General features: G+C 44.8%; 1 protein-coding gene across 1 annotated transcript; it reads right to left on the bottom strand.

The window, feature by feature from the left end:
- Positions 1-2,546: 2,546 nt before the first annotated feature.
- On the bottom strand, positions 2,547-17,607 carry RPL19 (ribosomal protein L19). The gene is made up of 6 exons (XM_063959719.1): positions 17,516-17,607; positions 9,266-9,372; positions 9,063-9,185; positions 8,221-8,341; positions 3,988-4,098; positions 2,547-2,747 (listed from the first exon to the last, which is right to left on the bottom strand). Exons 1-6 carry the CDS (start codon positions 17,518-17,520, stop codon positions 2,621-2,623), a joined length of 594 nt encoding a protein of 197 aa, XP_063815789.1. The 5' UTR covers positions 17,521-17,607; the 3' UTR covers positions 2,547-2,620.
- Positions 17,608-19,368: the final 1,761 nt, after the last annotated feature.

The following is a 19,368-nucleotide window of genomic DNA, read 5'->3' as shown; positions in this document are numbered from 1 at the left end:
TATATAGAAATGCATCCTTAAAATGCTCTATAGACAATAAAATCTTGTCCCTGTCAAGGGTATCAAAATTTTCAGTCAGGAAATCCGACCAAGCCCCCTCAGCGCTGCACATCCAGTCTGAGGCGATTGCTGGTCGTAGTATAACACCAGTATGTGTGTATATACTTCTTAGGCTATTTTTCAGCTTCCTATCAGCTGGCTCCTTGAGGGCGGCCGTATCTGGAGACGGTAACGCCACTTGTTTTATAAGCGTGTGAGCGCCTTATCCACCCTAAGGTGTGTTTCCCAACTCGCCCTTACTTCTGGCGGGAAAGGGTATACCGCCCATAACTTTCTATCGGAGGAACCCCACGTATCATCACACGCTTCATTTAATTTATCTGATTCAGGCAAAACTACAAGTAGTTTATTCACACCCTACAAAATACCCTTATTTGTGGTACTTGTAGTATCAGAAATATGTAACACCTCCTTCATTGCCCTTAACATGTAACGTGTGGCCCTAAAGGAAAATACGTTTGTTTCTTCACCGTCGACACTGGAGTCAGTGTCCGTGAGGTAAATGGGCGTTTTTACAAGCCCCTGACGGTGTCTGAGACGCCTGGACAGGTACTAATTTGTTTGCCGGTCGTCTCATGTCGTCAACCGGCTCGCAGCGTGTTGACATGATCACGTACTTCCACAAGTAAGCCATCCATTCCGGCGTCGACTCCCTAGAGAGTGACATCACCATTACAGGCAATTTGCTCCGCCTCCTCACCAACATTTTTCTCATACATGTCGACACACACGTACCGACATACAGCACCCACACAGGGAATGCTCTGATAGAGGACAGGACCCACTAGCCCTTTGGGGAGACAGAGGGAGAGTTTGCCAGCACACACCAAAATGCTATAATTATACAGGGACAACCTTTATAAAAGTGTTCCTCCCTTATAGCATTTAATATATATTTATATCGCCAAATCAGTGCCCCCCCTCTCTGTTTTAACCCTGTTTCTGTAGTGCAGTGCAGGGGAGAGCATGGGAGCCTTCCTGTGAGGGAAAATGGCGCTGTGTGCTGAGGAGAATAAGCTCCGCCCCCTTTTCGGCGGGTTTTTTCTCCCGGTTTTTAAGAACTGGCCTGGGTTAAAATACATACATATAGCCTTAATGGCTATATGTGATGTATTTATTTTGCCAATAAGGTACTTATATTGCTGCCCAGGGCGCCCCCAGCAGCGCCCTGCACCCTCCGTGACTAGGTCAGTGAGCCGTGTGACAACAATGGCGCACAGCTGCAGTGCTGTGCGCTACCTTCATGAAGACTGTGAAGTCTTCTGCCGCCTGTTTCCGGACCTCCGTTCTGCCGTCTTCTTCAGCGTCTGTAAGGGGGATCGGCGGCGCGGCTCCGGGACGAACCCCAGGCTGACCTGTGTTCCGACTCCCTCTGGAGCTCAGTGTCCAGTAGCCTAAGATCCCAATCCATCCTGCACGCAGGTGAGTTGGAGATCTCTCCCCTAAGTCCCTCGTTGCAGTGATCCTGTTGCCAGCAGGAATCACTGAATGAAACCTAAAAAAAACTTTTCTAAACAGCTCTTTAAGAGAGCCACCTAGATTGCACCCTTCTCGGACGGGCACAAAAACCTAACTGAGGCTTGGAGGAGGGTCATGGGGGGAGGAGCCAGTACACACCATGTGACCTAAAAGCTTTTTTAGATGTGCCCTGTCTCCTGCGGAGCCCGCTATCCCCATGGTCCTGACGGAGTCCCCAGCATCCACTAGGACGTTAGAGAAAATCTTTTAAAATGTGTGACTAAAGAGTACAAATGTCCTCCAGCTGGGTGATCTGGAAGACAAACTGTTGGTAGCTCTTAAGGACCAGGGTTGCCTACCCCTGCCCTAGACAATGTGCTTCTCAACTTCTTTTGGCAAGCATCATATAGCGACTACTGGAGTAGGTTAAGTACCAATTTGCAAGAGTGTTGCACACAATGCTGACATTCAGAATGTCAGTCAGCATAACATTTTTTTCTATTGTTAAAGCCTTAACGCAGGGCTCGACAAATACCCCAGATTTTGCTGCCTGGCTACCAAATTATGTAGGGAGAGAGGAAGCAGACCCTCGTCAGTGCCAGTGGAGATCGTCTTAAGTTCACTTCCTGTCTGAGCACCAGGACGACAGCCGTCTGAGATGTCTTCGGATCACTCAGTGATCCAAGACAACTTGCCAGATTAGCCCATGTACAAATCACTGTATGCTCATCATCAGTATGACCTTTCTGCATCCGTCAGATCTGTGGCAGCTGGCTAGGTGCCACAGGCTCTGTAGTATAGTAGTGGCCTCCAGGTTGGATAGAGTACCTGTCCCAATAAAACATCCCGTATTTTCTCATACAGCAGCCAGAGCTGGACCAGGTCAAAGGTTCCCAGAGTACCTTTTTTCCTTATTAAAATATAGCTCAGGGAAGATGGTAACTAATCAGATTGATCATAAACCTCAATTCTGCATTTGAGACATCAAAGCAGGAATTACCACATTTTGTCAGTCAGATGAACACACATTGGAGGTTGAGGAAGTTTTAATGAGCTTGCACAAAGCAGTACTCTATATACACACATAAAAAGGTGCAGGGATTTATTTCTTGCTGGACTCTTCTTCCTTAGAGAGGGTCTTGATGATCTCCTCCTTCTTGGCCTGGAGTCTCTCCTCGCGGCGCTTCCTTGCCTCCTTTGTCTTTGATCTGCGAGCTTCTGCCTGGTCACTACATAGAGAGCGGCATATTATGCAACTGATATACCATTGTTTCACTGATTGAGCACACAGAATGGGCTTAAAGATACATTTCTGATGACACAAGGAACAAAATGAATGCATCTCTTCAGCAGCAGTCTAGAGTCCAGTATAATTTTCAATAGTGATAAATAACCACTCTAGTGAGACTCCAGCATGGCATGCTAAGGAAAGAGTAGTGCTATAACCATCTGATGGATTTAGAAGCACAAGCTCCCCTACATTCCTTGTGACAATTGTGATCACAGATGGCCAATATAAATGTAGGACAAGTCCGCAGAGACAAATTCTGTCAAAGTGTTGTTATACTGCTTTAAGTCACATTGAAGTCAGTAAGTGCTAGAGACAGTTAAGGAAAATTATCAATAACAATCTACCCTTTTTAAATTAAACTTGTGTTGCTCTAGCAAGCAGTTACTCATTTATGTTCCTGTATGCTTTAGCATTGGAGTTTGACACTCTCCTAACAGCTGCTTTGACTTCTCTAGCAGAGCCAACTTAGGGTTATATGGTTTTACCTTATAAATGTACTTCTATTAAAGATCCACACTTGTCACTTAGCTTTTAAAACATTGTTTCTGCTTGGCTAATGGTTCTTTCCACACAGTCTTCATTCCTTAACTGTCTCTAGCACTTACTGACTTCAATGTGACTTAAAGCAGTATTTAAAAAGGGTAGATTGTTATTGATAATTTTCTGTACCATTCACAAGTGTTGTGACAAACATATTAAAAATAAAAGATGCAGCAGGGCTACAGACAGCCACTATTCAAGTTTTTCTTGATAAAAATAAGTCAGCCAATCTGTAACTGCTCCGGCCATTGGGAATATCTCCAGTCCATTATCCCACAGCTGGACAGATAAGATTTGTGGCCATCAACACACCTGCTACATCTTTCCTGTACATTTAGGGATTTTTTTTTAAAGTTTAATATTTATCCATTTAGGTTTTTTTAAAGTCATATGGTTACTCTCAAAATTAATTTTGTTACTCTATCAAGCTGATATAGATCATTAATCAATAAATTTATATTCAATTCATCATAGTATCTCTCAAAAGACCTAAGAGAAAAACAAATTGTTGAAGATACTGGTACTGTAAAGTCCTGTTTCTCAGTTTTCCACCAATTCTTTTACAATTTTGACACTTTAAACACTGACTTCCCTTAACACTACAATGTCAGCCAGGTCAGCCACAGGTGGGTACTTACGCCAACAGCTTCTTGCGAGCTTTATCAGCCTTCAGTTTGTGGATGTGCTCCATGAGAATACGCTTGTTCTTAAACACATTACCCTTGACCTTCAGATATAGACTGTGGTACCTAAAACAAGAAAAGAAGCCATGAAGAACAGCTTTTGGACATTGCATAACTTTGTCTCACCATGTGTACAGCTTAGCAGCCACTAGCTCAGACACTGCCTTGTAATATGAATATAGGTACATAAACGGCAACCTGCTTACACACATTGCCATATATGCCTAACAAGATTCAAAACAATAAGGGTTCTACACACTAATCTACAGTACATTGACTTGGCATTTATAAAACGCAACACCTTTATTGCCAAGATTATGACAATTTTGCAAGAGAAACCCCAAACATTTATATTTTTCCACTTCAGTAGTAAGGATAATTTATCATTTAGGACAGATACTGTGTGATTTGACTAAAGAAAACCAAGCATACACCACGTGATGAAGTACGTACAAACTACTAACTTTGGCATAAGGCACATCAGACAATGAAAACACATTGTCACTTATTAGATGCAGCATATAAGTGATGCATAAACAGATCTACATGTCCCCATGGAGTCATTATGATGTAGAGGAATCTTGTACATCAGAGGTACAGGTTGAGTATCCCATATCCAAATATTCCGAAATACGGAATATTCCAAAATACGGACTTTTTTGAATGAGAGTGAGATAGTGAAAACTTTGTTTTCTGATGGCTCAATGTACACAAACTTTGTTTAATACACAAAGCTATTAAAAATATTGTATTAAATGACCTTCAGGCTGTGTGTATAAGGTGTTTATGAAACATAAATGAATTGTGTGACTGTACACACTTTGTTTAATACACAAAGTTAAAAAAAATATTGGCTAAAATTACCTTCAGGCTGTGTGTATATGGTGTATATGTAACAAATGCATTCTGTGCTTAGATATAGGTCCCATCACCATGATCTCATTATGGTATGCAATTATTCCAAAATACGGAAAAATCCCATATCCAAAATACCTCTGGTCCCAAGCATTTTGGATAAGGGAGACTCAACCTGTATTCAAAATTCATCCTGACTTGAAACTACAGATATCAGTCTGCCCTGCCACAGTTTAAGCATGCCTTAATAGCAAACCTGTTTCAGGGCATGCTGAGATGTGAAGTTCCACAGCAGTTGGAGTGCCACATGTTAAAGGCCCCAGTTGTAGACTGTTTCCCCAGCAACCATGTGACCACAGGGGCACATGAACACTGTTGCATGTAATATGGGCATCTTCCAGCGGACAGAAGATGTTGCTCAAGTGTTAAACAAGTAAACATTCTGGCATCAAAATGCACAAGTTTACAGACATTCAGCCAGAGATGCCTCCAAGCTTCAGAGGGAATAAATTTAATCAGGATTATTATATCAGGATAGGGATCACCACAGTGGGATAGGATCACAAGGGCTGTTCTTACAAGCACTCAAGGCAATGTAGTAATGTGAATAGCATTTGCATTCATTTAAAAATTAATTATAGATCATATATAGATAAATACTTGTCCCCCAGGGGCTAAGTCAATTAGCCCCAACAGCCAGCAGGTTTGAGGATTTCTCTTCACCTGCCAAATCACGATAACTAACCTGTTTTCGCAGCCACAAACTATTCCTGGATACATGTGTTTTTCTAACAAAGATGGGTTAGTGCACCCACACAACATAAAAAAAAACAAAAAACCTACAGTTGAATAGCTTGATGCGGTCATCAGGCAAAACATTGTGGTAAAGTCACTTTACACAGGTTACCCTGGAGCGGTCTGGCGCCTTAACTGGTAATGCACGTGATCGGAGCAACAATTGAATAGCTCCGATAGACACCCATTGCGATAGACTCCAAGCAGGGGGAGCAGGAAACAAATTAATCGGCCCCATTGAATTGTGGGGATATTATAGTGGCACTATGGGAGAGTCAACCCCCAAGACTGCAATTCACATTTTCCATATCCTCAATGGGAAGAGAATTAAGACTCTGCAGTTTACTTGAGACCTGGAACATCCAAACAGGTCTGGTCTGTGAAATGTCAGGCACAAACTCCTTGCTTTCCTTAAGATTTAGTACCTGCCCGGTGGCTTGCATTGAGTCCATTACTCCCGGGTGCCTATAAAAGTCTTTGCCAGCCACAAAGATGGGGCATGTCACAGACCCATTGGAAGAATGCTAAATAAGGCAGCTTGACCTCCAATTCACAATCTGAAGCTTGCTGATAGGCCACTAAATATTTATGATTTAACGTTGAGCACTTTCAGTTAACAGGACTACAGCTTTGAGTAAAAGTAGCTTCTGGCTTATCTGGGCACTAGTCAGTGGCAGCTCCCATTGTGACTCCTGGCAACATTTTTCTTTGACAGCCTGGTGTTGCCTGCCATTAGCAGACACTTCTTAACTATTGATATTTAGGGGTATATTCAATAACTGTCGGAAGCTGCCGTCTTGTCGGGCAGACGGCAGCTTCCGACAGTTTTAGGTCAGAAGGAGTTCAGACCTATTCATTACTGCCCCATTTATTCCGACAAGTCCGGAAACCAGACTTGTCGGAATGCACACTGATCGGCAGCTTCAGCCACCGATCAGCGTGCATTGTCGGAAGCGGGGCCAAACCAGACAAGTTTTAGCCCCGTTTCCGACAATCTCAGACTTTAAAAAAAAAAAAAAAAAAAGTCGGATTGAGATAAGTGATCTGAGAGCAGGAGACGGGGGAGCAGGGACCCAGCGGCAGCGTCCACCTGGCTCCAGCAAGCGATGACCCGTTTGGTGGAGCCAGGTGGACGGTCCCCCCTCACCTCCGGCGACGCTGACAGCAGCAGGTCAGGAAACAAGGAACGGCCAAATCGGAGTCGGATTTGGGCGCTCTTTTGAATAGGAGTTGTTGGGTCCATTCCGACAACTGCATGTCGGAATGGACCAGACTCTTATTGAATATACCCCTAAGCCTCACAAATTTCTTTCAGGCTACCTGGTGGCCTTACGCAGCATCAGAAAATGCACATGTGGCAGCCGAAACATTGTGTAGCTGAAGACTCAATTCACACCCAAGATAAGTCAACTAACCACACACACTTATTACATACATACACATTACACAAATATATCTGTAGCAAACATTTTGATGTACTTATTCATCTTAAACATGACATCTGATTTCTTAGTCAGCAATACCAGACTGGTTGCCTTTAAAGGGGGAACAAGACTGGTAATCAAAAATGTAACCATAATTCTGAGGAATGGGGTCCCATTATCAGATTGTTTTCTACTATACACACAATTATATATACACAAATTGTGATCACTGTAGGATTTTTTTTTAAGGCAGGGTGCTGATCATTGAGGGTATATTTTAATTTTTAAGGGCACATTTTTGATGTGACGCTCTGCACACAAAGCATAGCGTAAGTGTTTATAGATTTAATACATATATTTTCCCCTTCGTGCATCATATACACCTACATACATGTAGGACACCCACGTAATGCACAACATCTGTATATATACACAATATATGTGCAGTCGTATTGAACGATCGGCTGTAGCATATAAATAAATGTCTCCTCCAGTGCTGATGTTATAACCCTTGTGTTCTAAAACAGAAAAAGTTAAGCAGAGGGTTAAAATATATGTAGGAACAAAATAAAAAAAAAGTCTGCTCTTCTAGGGAAATACTGTAAGCAGTACATGCTCACTGCGTACCCTGTTCTTTCCCTCTTTATCAGAGTGCTGTGTTATGCAGGCAGCCACAGCAGTGATGCCATTTACTGTCTCCCCTCTGCCATCCATTTCATAAAGGATAGAAATTGTGCTCCAATCTCAGAGGTGGGCAGGGAGTAGACAACTGCTTTGTAACATGCACTCTGTATACAGACTAACAGTCAAATGGGTGATTTATGATGCTGCAGGGTGCACTGAAAAAGGCCAGGGTGCTTTTTCATATTTTAAAAATGTGCACAGTGCGGCATCCTGCTGAAACAGCCTAGAAGGAACACTATACAAATACCTACACACATTTTAGACTAGTCTTTTCAACATTTACACCTGTACCAGAATATTCAGAATGTATTCACGATGTATCAATATCAGTTGTCCTTAAAAGAAGGCTTTCAAAATTAACAGCATTGTTCTGAAATCTCATGCTCAATGGCTTAAAAGGCAAAATTACTCTCATCACTGAAGTTCTTACATATGCCTGTCGATCTTCTTCGACTCACGGTAACGACGGAGCAGACGGCGAAGAATTCTCATCCTCCTCATCCATGAAAGCTTCTCAGGCATACGAGCGTTAGCAGTACCCTTTCTCTTACCTGCAGGGAAATGAAAGTCATGATTGATTTTGTTTCACAGACTGGGATAAGGGAACTAATCCCTCATAGGCAGGGCCTCTTCCTTTTCTCTCCTACCACTTTTGAAGTCACTAGTGCGCATTTGTTCTCATCTGCATTCTTCCCACTGATGACTAATCCTAGCCGACTCAGGAGTGTGGGAGAAGATAGGGAGGCTAGAGACAGCCATCTGTATACACATTTTGAGGCCAAAGCTATATTGCTATGGCATGAACCCATGTTGAGTCAACACAAGGTGACCAGGTGTTTGTATGTTATAATACAGTGGATAAATGCACTCTTAGGATGGTCTCCAGGTAATACAAGTACCATAGTCTATTGGCTGCGGCAGAAAGCAGGTGGTTCATTAGTTTCTTAGCTGCAGTTTAAGATGTGACCAAATCGTGTTGGTAGGTTCCGAGTATGATCTTCCTACCTCTATGTCTGTCTGTTTTTACCCAGTTTTGTTCTGTTACTGTTCTAATTGTAAAGCGCAACGGAATATGCTGCGCTATATGAGAAACTTAATAAAGTCTTCCCAAACAAGCAAGCTTCAACTGTGACTATTATTTGGCCCAACATGGCTTAAGTGGAGCATTCTTCCACATGTAACTTGAAGCCATTCTACACGAATAGCTATGTCATTTTTCCCCCCAAATAATTCAAGTCAGCAATGCCAATCTGTCATGTGAACAGAACTCACCGATGCCCATATGTCTTCCCTTCCTACGGGCAAGGGTGTTCTTACGGCAACGAGCACGAGAGTGGACAGTCACTGGCTTGCGGATAATCAAACCATCCTTGACAAGCTTCCGGATTTGCTGACCTGTAAGAAAAGCAGGATTACAGAGAGTCCAGTCACAAGGAACAGACAAGAATGGATGCAGTGCCTAGGATAACACTTACGGGAGTTGGCATTGGCAATCTCATTGGTCTCATTTGGATCCAGCCATACTTTTTTCTTACCACAGCGCAGCACGCTGGAGGCAAGCCTCTTTTGAAGTCTGAGCATGCTAAAGAAATAGCAAAGTTAGTATCACCCCACAAAAGAGCATATGCATTCCTACACCAGACTCAAAGGTAGTTACGAAACTACGTCCGCAGCGCTTTCACACAATTAGGCAGAAACTTCTTTTGACTAATTGTTTATTTCCCTTCGGTCTTTAAATGGACAATTCATGCAACTCTACTTGTAAGCAACCTAAAACTTTGGAGACTGAGGCAAGTGTGGGGCTTGTGGTTCCTTCACAGCTTAAATAGAACTGACAGTTGCACAACTGGATATTTGTTAAAATGGCGTAATAGAGACATGTGAAAATTACATATCCATGACATTGATTTTTAATTAATGCCACAGTACACACCACTATTTATTTTAAAAGTGTCCCTAGTATTTTCATGCTCATCAAGATATTCTCTCAAAATGATATGACATCAACTATAGTGATACTACCTCTTTTATATACACTTGAAAATTAATTCTAAGAGAAAATAAGATTTTACTTACCGATAAATCTATTTCTCATAGTCCGTAGTGGATGCTGGGGACTCCGTCAGGACCATGGGGAATAGCGGCTCCGCAGGAGACAGGGCACAAAAGCAAGCTTTTAGGATCACATGGTGTGTACTGGCTCCTCCCCCTATGACCCTCCTCCAAGCCTCAGTTAGGTACTGTGCCCGGACGAGCGTACACAATAAGGAAGGATCTTGAATCCCGGGTAAGACTCATAACCAGCCACACCAATCACACCGTACAACTCGTGATTTTAACCCAGTTAACAGTATGATAACAATGAAGTAGCCTCTAAAAAAGATGGCTCACAACAATAATATCCCGATTTTTTTGTAACAATAACTATGTACAAGTAATGCAGACAATCCGCACTTGGGATGGGCGCCCAGCATCCACTACGGACTATGAGAAATAGATATATCGGTAAGTAAAATCTTATTTTCTCTAACGTCCTAGTGGATGCTGGGGACTCCGTCAGGACCATGGGGATTATACCAAAGCTCCCAAACGGGCGGGAGAGTGCGGATGACTCTGCAGCACCGAATGAGAGAACTCCAGGTCCTCCTCAGCCAGGGTATCAAATTTGTAGAATTTAGCAAACGTGTTTGCCCCTGACCAAGTAGCTGCTCGGCAAAGTTGTAAAGCCGAGACCCCTCGGGCAGCCGCCCAAGATGAGCCCACCTTCCTTGTGGAATGGGCATTTACAGATTTTGGCTGTGGCAGGCCTGCCACAGAATGTGCAAGCTGAATTGTACTACAAATCCAACGAGCAATAGTCTGCTTAAAAGCAGGAGCACCCAGCTTTTTGGGTGCCTACAATATAAACAGCAAGTCAGACTTTCTGACTCCAGCCGTCCTGGAATTATATTATAATATATATATATATATATATATATATATATATATATATATATATATATATATATATATATATATATATATATATATATATATATATATATATATATATATATATATATATATATATATAATATATATATATATATATATATATATATTTTCAGGGCCCTGACAACGTCTAGCAACTTGGAGTCCTCCAAGTCCCTAGTAGCCGCAGGCACCACAATAGGTTGGTTCAGGTGAAACGCTGACACCACCTTAGGAAGAAACTGGGGACGAGTCCGCAGTTCTGCCCTGTCCGAATGGAAAATCAAATATGGGCTTTTGTAAGACAAAGCCGCCAATTTTGACAATCGCCTGGCCGAGGCCAGGGCCAACAGCATGGTCACTTTCCATGTGAGATATTTCAAATCCACAGATTTGAGTGGTTCAAACCAATATGATTTGAGGAATCCCAACACTACGTTGAGATCCCACGGTGCCACTGGAGGCACACAAGGGCTGTATATGCAATACTCCCTTGACAAACGTCTGGACTTCAGGAACTGAAGCCAATTCTTTCTGGAAGAAAATCTATAGGGCCGAAACTTGAACCTTAATGGACACCAATTTTAGGCTCATAGACACTCCTGTTTGCAGGAAGTGCAGAAAACGACCTAGTTGAAATTTTTTTGTGGGGCTTTCCTGGCCTCACCCACGCAACATATTTTTACCACATGTGGTGATAACGTTGTGCGGTCACCTCCTTCCTGGCTTTGACCAGGGTAGGTATGACCTCTTCCGGAATGCCTTTTCCCTTAGGATCCGGCGTTCAAACCTCCATGCCGTCAAACGCAGTCGCGGTAAGTCTTTGAACAGACAAGGTCCCTGCTGGAGCAGGTCCTTTCTTAAAGGCCGATGCCACGGTTCCTCTTGGAACAGACATGGTACTTGCTGAAAGCAAATCCCTTCTTAGCTCCCGAGGCCATTATTCCTCTGTGAGCATCTCTTGAAGTTCCGGTTACCAAGTCCCTCTTGGCCAATCCGGAGCCACGAGTATAGTTCTTACTCCTCTAGGTCTTATAATTCTCAATACCTTGGTTATGAGAAGCAGAGGAGGGAACACATACACCGACTTACACCCACGGTGTTACCAGGACGTCCACAGCTATCACCTGAAGGTCTCGTGACCTGGCGCAATACCTGTCCCATTTTTTGTTCGGGCGGGACGCCATCATGTCCACCTTTGGTCTTTCCCAACGGTTCACAATCATGCGGAAAACTTCCCGATGAAGTTCCCACTCTCCCGGGTGGAGGTCGTGCCTGCTGAGGAAGTCTGCTTCCCAGTCGTCCACTCCCGGAATGAACACTGCTGACAGTGCTATCACATGATTTTCCGCCTAGCGAAAAATCCTTGCAGTTTTGCCACTGCCCTCCTGCTTCTTGTGCCGCCCTTTCTGTTTACGTGGGCGACTGCCGTGATGTTATCCCACTGGATCAATACCGGCTGACCTTGAAGCAGAGGTCTTGCTAAGCTTAGAGCATTATAAATTTGCTCTTAGCTCCAGTATATTTATGTGGAGAGAATTCTCCAGACTTGATCACACTCCTTGTGTGACTGCTCCCCAGCCTCTCAGGCTGGCCTCCGTGGTCACGAGCATCCAATCCTGAATGCCGAATCTGCGGCCCTCTAGAAGATGAGCACTCTGTAATCACCACAGGAGAGACACCCTTGTCCTTGGATATAGGGTTATCCGCTGATGCATCTGAAGATGCGATCCGGACCATTTGTCCAGCAGATCCCACTGAAGAGTTCTTGCGTGAAATCTGCCGAATGGAAGCGCTTCGTAATAAGCCACCATTTTTACCAGGACTCTTGTGCAATGATGCACTGACACTTTTCCTGGTTTTAGGAGGATCCTGATTAGCTCGGATAACTCCCTGGCTTTCTCCTCTGGGAGAAACACCTTTTCCTGGACTGTGTCCAGAATCATCCCTAGGACCAGCAGACGTGTCGTCGGAACAAGTGCGGTTTTGGAATATTTAGAATCCACCCGTGCTGTCGTAGAACTACTTGAGATAGTGCTACTCCGACCTCCAACTGTTCTCTGGACCTTGTTCTTATCAGGAGGTCGTCCATTTTCTTTGAAGACGAATCCTCCTTTCGGTCATTACCTTGGTAAGGACCCGGGGTGCCTTGGACAATCCAACGGCATCGTCTTGAAACTGATAGTGACAGTTCTGTACCACGAACCTGAGGTACCCTTGGTGAGAAAAGGCAAATTTTGGGACATGGAGGTAAGCATCCCTGATGTCCCGGGACACCATATAGTCCCCTTGTTCTTTGCTATCACTGCTCTGAGTGACTCCATCTGGATTTGAACCCTTGTAAGTGTTCAAATTTTTCAGATTTAGAATAGGTCTCACCTAGCCTTCAGTACCACCATATAGTGTGGAGTAATACCCCTTTCCTTGTTGTCGGAGGGGTAATTTTATTATCACCTGCTGGGAATACAGCTTGTGAATTGTTTTCAATACTGCCTCCCTGTCGGAGGGAGACATTGGTACAGCAGACTACAGGAACCTGCGAGGGGGGAAACCTCTCGACATTCCAATCTGTACCCCTTGGATACTACTTGTAGGATCCAGGGGTCCTGTACGGTCCCAGCGTCATGCTGAGAACTTGGTAGAAGCGGTGGAGGGCTTCTGTTCCTGGGAATGGGCTGCCTGCTGCAGTCTTCTTCCCTTTCCTCTATCCCTGGACAGATATGACTCTTATAGGGACGAAAGGACTGAGGCTGAAAAGACGGTGTCTTTTTCTGCAGAGATGTGACTTAGGGTAAAAAACGGTGGATTTTCCAGCAGTTGCCCTGGCCACCAGGTCCCATGGACCGACCCCAAATAACTCCTCCCCTTTATACGGCAATACATCTTTGTGCCGTTTGGAATCTGCATCACCTGACCACTGTCGTGTCCATAAACATCTTCTTGCAGATATGGACATCGCATTTACTCTTGATGCCAGAGTGCAAATATCCCTCTGCGCATCTCGCATATATAGAAATGCATCCTTTAAATGCTCTATAGTCAATAAAATACTGTCCCTGTCAAAGGTATCAATATTTTTAGTCAGGGAATCCGACCAAGCCACCTCAGCTCTGCACATCCAGGCTGAGGCGATCGCTGGTCGCAGTATAACACCAGCATGTGTGTGTATACTTTTTAGGATATTTTTCAGCCTCCTATCAGCTGGCTCCTTAAGTACGGCCCTATCCGTAGATGGTACCGCTACTTGTTCTGATAAGCGTGTGAGCGCCTTATCCACCCTGAGGGGTGTTTCCCACCGCGCCTTAACTTCTGGCGGGAAAAGGTATACCGCCAATAATTTTCTATCGGGGGAAACCCACGCATCATCACACACTTCATTTAATTTATCTGATTCAGGAAAAACTACAGGTAGTTTTTTCACCTCACACATAATACCCTTTTTTGTGGTACTTGGAGTATCAGAAATATGTAACACCTCCTTCATTGCCCTTAACGTGTGGCCCTAAAAGAAAATACGTTTGTTTCTTCACCGTCGACACTGAAATCAGTGTCCGTGTCTGGGTCTGTGTCGACCGACTGAGGTAAATGGGCATTTTACAGCCCCTGACGGTGTTTGAGACGCCTGGACAGATACTAATTTGTTCGCCGGCCCTCTCATGTCGTCAACCGGCTTGCAGCGTGTTGACATTGTCACGTAATTTCCATAAATAAGCCATCCATTCCGGTGTCGACTCCCTAGAGAGTGACATCACCATACAGGCAATTTGCTCCGCCTCCTCACCAATATTTTCCTCATACATGTCGACACACACGTACCGACATACAGCACACACATAGGGAATGCTCTGATAGAGGACAGGACCCACTAGCCCTTTGGGGAGACAGAGGGAGAGTTTGCCAGCACACACCAAAACGCTATAATTATCCAGGGACAACCTTTATATAAGTGTTCCTCCCTTATAGCCTTTTAATATATATACATATCGCCAAATCAGTGCCCCCCCTCTCTGTTTTAACCCTGTTTCTGTAGTGCAGTGCAGGGGAGAGCATGGGAGCCTTCCCACCAGCCTTTCTGTGAGGGAAAATGGCGCTGTGTGCTGAGGAGAATAGGCCCCGCCCCCTTTTCGGCGGGCTTCTTCTCTGGAGTTTTAGATATCTGGCAGGGGTTAAATACATCCATATAGCCTCAAGGGCTATATGTGATGTATTTTTCGCCATACAGGTATTATACATTGCTGCCCAGGGCGCCCCCCTCCAGCGCCCTGCACCCTCCGTGACCGCTGTGTGAAGTGTGCTGACAACAATGGCGCACAGCTGCAGTGCTGTGCGCTACCTGATGAAGACTGAGAGTCTTCTGCCGCCTGGTTCCGGACCTCTTCATCTTTAGCGTCTGCAAGGGGGGTCGGCGGCGCGGCTCCGGGACGAACCCCAGGGCGAGCCCTGTGTTCCGACTCCCTCTGGAGCTATGTCCAGTAGCCTAAGAATCCAATCCATCCTGCACGCAGGTGAGTTGAAAATCTCTCCCCTAAGTCCCTCGATGCAGTGAGCCTGTTGCCAGCAGGACTCACTGAAAATAAAGAACCTAAAAACTTTTTCTAAGTAACTCTTTAAGAGAGCCACCTAGATTGCACCCTTCTCGGCCGGGCACAAAAACCTAACTGAGGCTTGGAGGAGGGTCATAGGGGGAGGAGCCAGTACACACCATGTGATCCTAAAAGCTTGCTTTTGTGCCCTGTCTCCTGCGGAGCCGCTATTCCCCATGGTCCTGACGGAGTCCCCAGCATCCACTAGGACGTTAGAGAAATGCCAAATACTTGACACACTGAAGAGTTTCCAGCCAACATAAGGCTATACAGTTGCAGGTGCTCTTAGCTCTAGCCAAAGACGTACATTAATAGCAATACCTTGTCAAATCATGTTTGGCATGTGACTGATACCCCTTCCATATCGCCAATGCCAGATCCCACCCGGGAATTGGAAACGGGTCCTTCCAGAGTGGGATCCAGCATTGGACCCTAACTGCAGGCTTCTAGACCTGGCAATTTGCCGGGTCGGTTGCCATAGCAGCAGCAGTACTGGGAGATGAGCTCATCTCCGCACCACCTCTCCCTAATGTAGTGAACGGGTCCCATCGACCCAGGAACCCATTCACGCAGCCACTGACCCGGTATTCAACCTGGGAATAACACTGCTTTCTTTATTCCCAAGTTGAATTACCAGGTCAGGCAACCTGGGAATTCGACCATGGCCCTTTCACACCGCCCCGGCAATATACAGAGCAGATACCGGGTTATTTGTGCGGTGTGAAATGGGTATTAGAGCTTTGGAGACCACTGTATAGTTACTGGTATCCGGATGATAGGTCGAGGTTTTCCCCAACTTTTCCATACTTTACTATCCACATGGACGAGTGGGTAATTAGTGCCGAGTACAGTAAAAGGAGCAAGGCACCTTGCCCATGCGAGGGGACGCAGTACACTAATTGGGATCACATGTAATTAATCATACAAAATTCACCCAAAAAAGGAAACTAAAAAAAAAAGAAAACCTGTGTCGCCCATTTCACGGTTAACCTAATAACTTAGTGTGGCTGATTTACAGAAGCAGATCTCCACTTTCCTAACACAATCCAAAGATATACGGATAGGTAATTGGCAAAAAAGATTAACCCTAGTGTGCGCACGTGCTTATTAGGGCAGTCCAGATGGGCCAAATGGTTCTTATCTGACAAATTCTATTTCTCTACACTAAACACTACAGCACTACTATTTCTCTAAACTAAAAACTACAGCAACATAAGCAAAATAGCAATGATTATGACCTAAGGTCACATCCATGTGTTTTATATGCATTCAAAATACTAACCAAAATGCCAATCCGTATATAATCACACTGCTAAACAGAAGCTAGCATTTCTGCAAGGGCAACAAACAATTAACAAAAAAGAAACACCCAACACAAAAATACAGATTGACCAGGTTGTGCAGATGAAGTCTGAAACAGTTAGACCAATAATTATCAAGTCCAAACTAGTCTAGTGTCAAACTCGAGTGTACAAGAACACAAGCATTCACCATGACATGTGCTCACAGGAACTACATAACTGGGAAACTGTGTAAAGCATCCATGTAACCCACAGGGATTTCAACAAACACAAAAAGCCAATTTCACACACACATTATATATCTCCCCAATTATACAGTCTTCCATAGGTTATACCTGCATGAAAGATGGAATTGGTGTAGAGATTATTTTGTTGCAATGAGACTATTGGGTTTATTTATTAAGCCTTGGAGAGAGAAAGTACCAGCCAATCAGCTCCTGCCATGTTACATGCAGTGTTTGGGGGGGAAAAAAGAAAAGAAAAGGGAGTTAGGAGCTGGTTGACAGGCACTTTATATTTCTCCAATGCTTAGTACATTAGCCCGTACATCCCTGGACGGATGTGGCAGATGGCACAACACAAGGTGGGAGCAAGGTATGCACTGCCAAGACACCTATATGCTTGCTGCGGGAGAGGTCCCTCATGAGGACTGCCGGCCACATACACACATGGGGGCGCCTGCTACCTGCAGTGCGGAAGCTGTACCCAGGCCTGTCACACAGGCCTGTACTGCGGAGCCAAATACCAGGACTGCACGTCCCCGGGCCCGGCACAGCACCTATATCCAGCCCATCTGCAGAGTGTCGGTGGCCCAAGTTGGGGTCCTCCGGGCCTTGATGGCAGCCCTATCCCGGGTAACCGGGCCCCTCACCTCATGGCGGCTGCTCTGCTCCAGCACGGAAAGGAAAGGAAGCGGCTCGGTCACTACCATTATCATGAGGGGTGATTCCACTGCGTGCAAGGGGAGGTGCTAAGCTCACGAGTCACCCGCCGGCTCTCCCTAGCCACGGGACACGGCGGCGATATGTATAACGGCACACCGAGACAGCGACACAAGCACATCTGTTCTCAGGATCAACTGCAAATTTAACATTTCTTGCAATAGTATCCCCCCGTGCAGACAAAATGGTCTGATCCGAGATGTGGGCATGCGCATTGCGGATTATCTGACGCAGACGCACGTGGGAGGAGGAAAGAGACCGAAGAAGCATAAAATGGCGACCAAGCAGTGACGTGCCGTGGGTGTGGTTACGGCGGTAAAGGGTGGAGCTTACATGAACGCAGACAGATGGTCGTGGTGAATTGAGCTAAAATAATAATAATAATAATACTGTAATAGAGGTTACAGGTATTATGTGTTGAGGGAGCTGTGTGCTTGTCAACCTTGGCTGTTCACTTTGTTTTATACTATGTACACATGTTCCTTTTCTTTTCTCTCGCTTATTGGTCATTTGTCAAGGTTTTTTTTTCATATTTATTTATTACCAGTTATTTATATAGCGCACACATATTCCGCAGCGCTTTACAGAGAATATTTGGCCATTCACATCAGTCCCTGCCCCAGTGGAGCTTATAATCTAGATTCCCTATCACATGTACACTCACACACATTCATACTAGGGTTAATTTTGTTGGGAGCCAATTAACCTACCAGTATATTTTTGGATTGTGGGAGGAAACCGGAGTACCCGAAGGAAACCCACGCAAGTACGGGGAGAATATACAAACTCCCCACAGTTAGGGCCATGGTGGGAATTGAACCCATGACCTCAGTGCTGTGAGGCAGTAATGCTAACCATTACACCATCCGTACAATATTCCTATATGAATGCATTTGGCCTAAAAAAAAAACTGCACTTTTTGTGCTTTTAACTATTTGGGGGTATATTCAATGCCTGTCGGAATTGCCGTCAACTCGGAAAGACGGCAGTTTTCGACTTTTTTTGGTAGAATCAGGATTCAACCTATTCAATGGAGTTGCTGGTTTACCGACTTGTTGGAAAACACGTGGATCGACGGATTAGCCATACCTCCCAACATGACCCGCTCCAGGAGGGACAACATGCTCTGCTCCTGGACTTCCCTCTTAATGTATGATTGCCGGCACCTATTTTGAACAGGTTAATGAATAAGAAAGGTGTTTCAGCACAGGTGATGGCAATCATAAATTAAGAGTGAAGTCCAGAAGCAGAGTATTCTGTACCTCCTGGAGAGGGTCATGTCGGGAGCAGTGTCGGACTGGGGCATGTAGGGCCCACCGGGGGAATGCAGTGGTAGGGGCCTGTGGTAGGGGTGTGGACAGTCTGCAGAAGGGGCGTGGCCTGCCACCTCATTGGTTTGACTAACCATAGAGAGTGCAACGTCTGGACCCCCTTCATAAATATATACAGTAAATTCAGCTGCTGCATGCATGATAATGTACCAGATTAATAACAGTAATGCACTGTAGAAAATACACCATAGTCTAGTACATAGGTTCTCAAACTCGGTCCTCAGGACCCCACACGGTGCATGTTTTGCAGGTCTCCTCACAGAATCACAAGTGACATAATTAACTCCACCTGTGAACCTTTTAAAATGTGTCAGTGATTAATTAATACACCTGTGCACCTGCTGGGTTACCTGCAAAACATGCACTGTGTGGGGTCCTGAGGACCGAGTTTGAGAACCACTGGTCTAGTATAAGGTAACATATGTATAATGTATAATTCAAGTGGACAGTCT

Source organism: Pseudophryne corroboree, chromosome 3 (genome assembly GCF_028390025.1).
Source record: "Pseudophryne corroboree isolate aPseCor3 chromosome 3, aPseCor3.hap2, whole genome shotgun sequence".
NCBI lineage: Eukaryota > Metazoa > Chordata > Amphibia > Anura > Myobatrachidae > Pseudophryne > Pseudophryne corroboree.
Note: the sequence above shows the minus strand (reverse complement) of the source record. Positions and strands in the feature narration are given on the sequence as shown.

Excerpts from the sequence above, each read along its gene's own strand:
- RPL19 (XM_063959719.1), bottom strand. Across the intron at positions 8,342-9,062 it reads GGGAAGACATATGGGCATCG|GTAAGAGAAAGGGTACTGCT; the intron begins GTGAGTTCTGTT and ends ATTTCCCTGCAG. Across the intron at positions 4,099-8,220 it reads AAGAAGATCGACAGGCATAT|GTACCACAGTCTATATCTGA; the intron begins GTAAGAACTTCA and ends TTCTTGTTTTAG.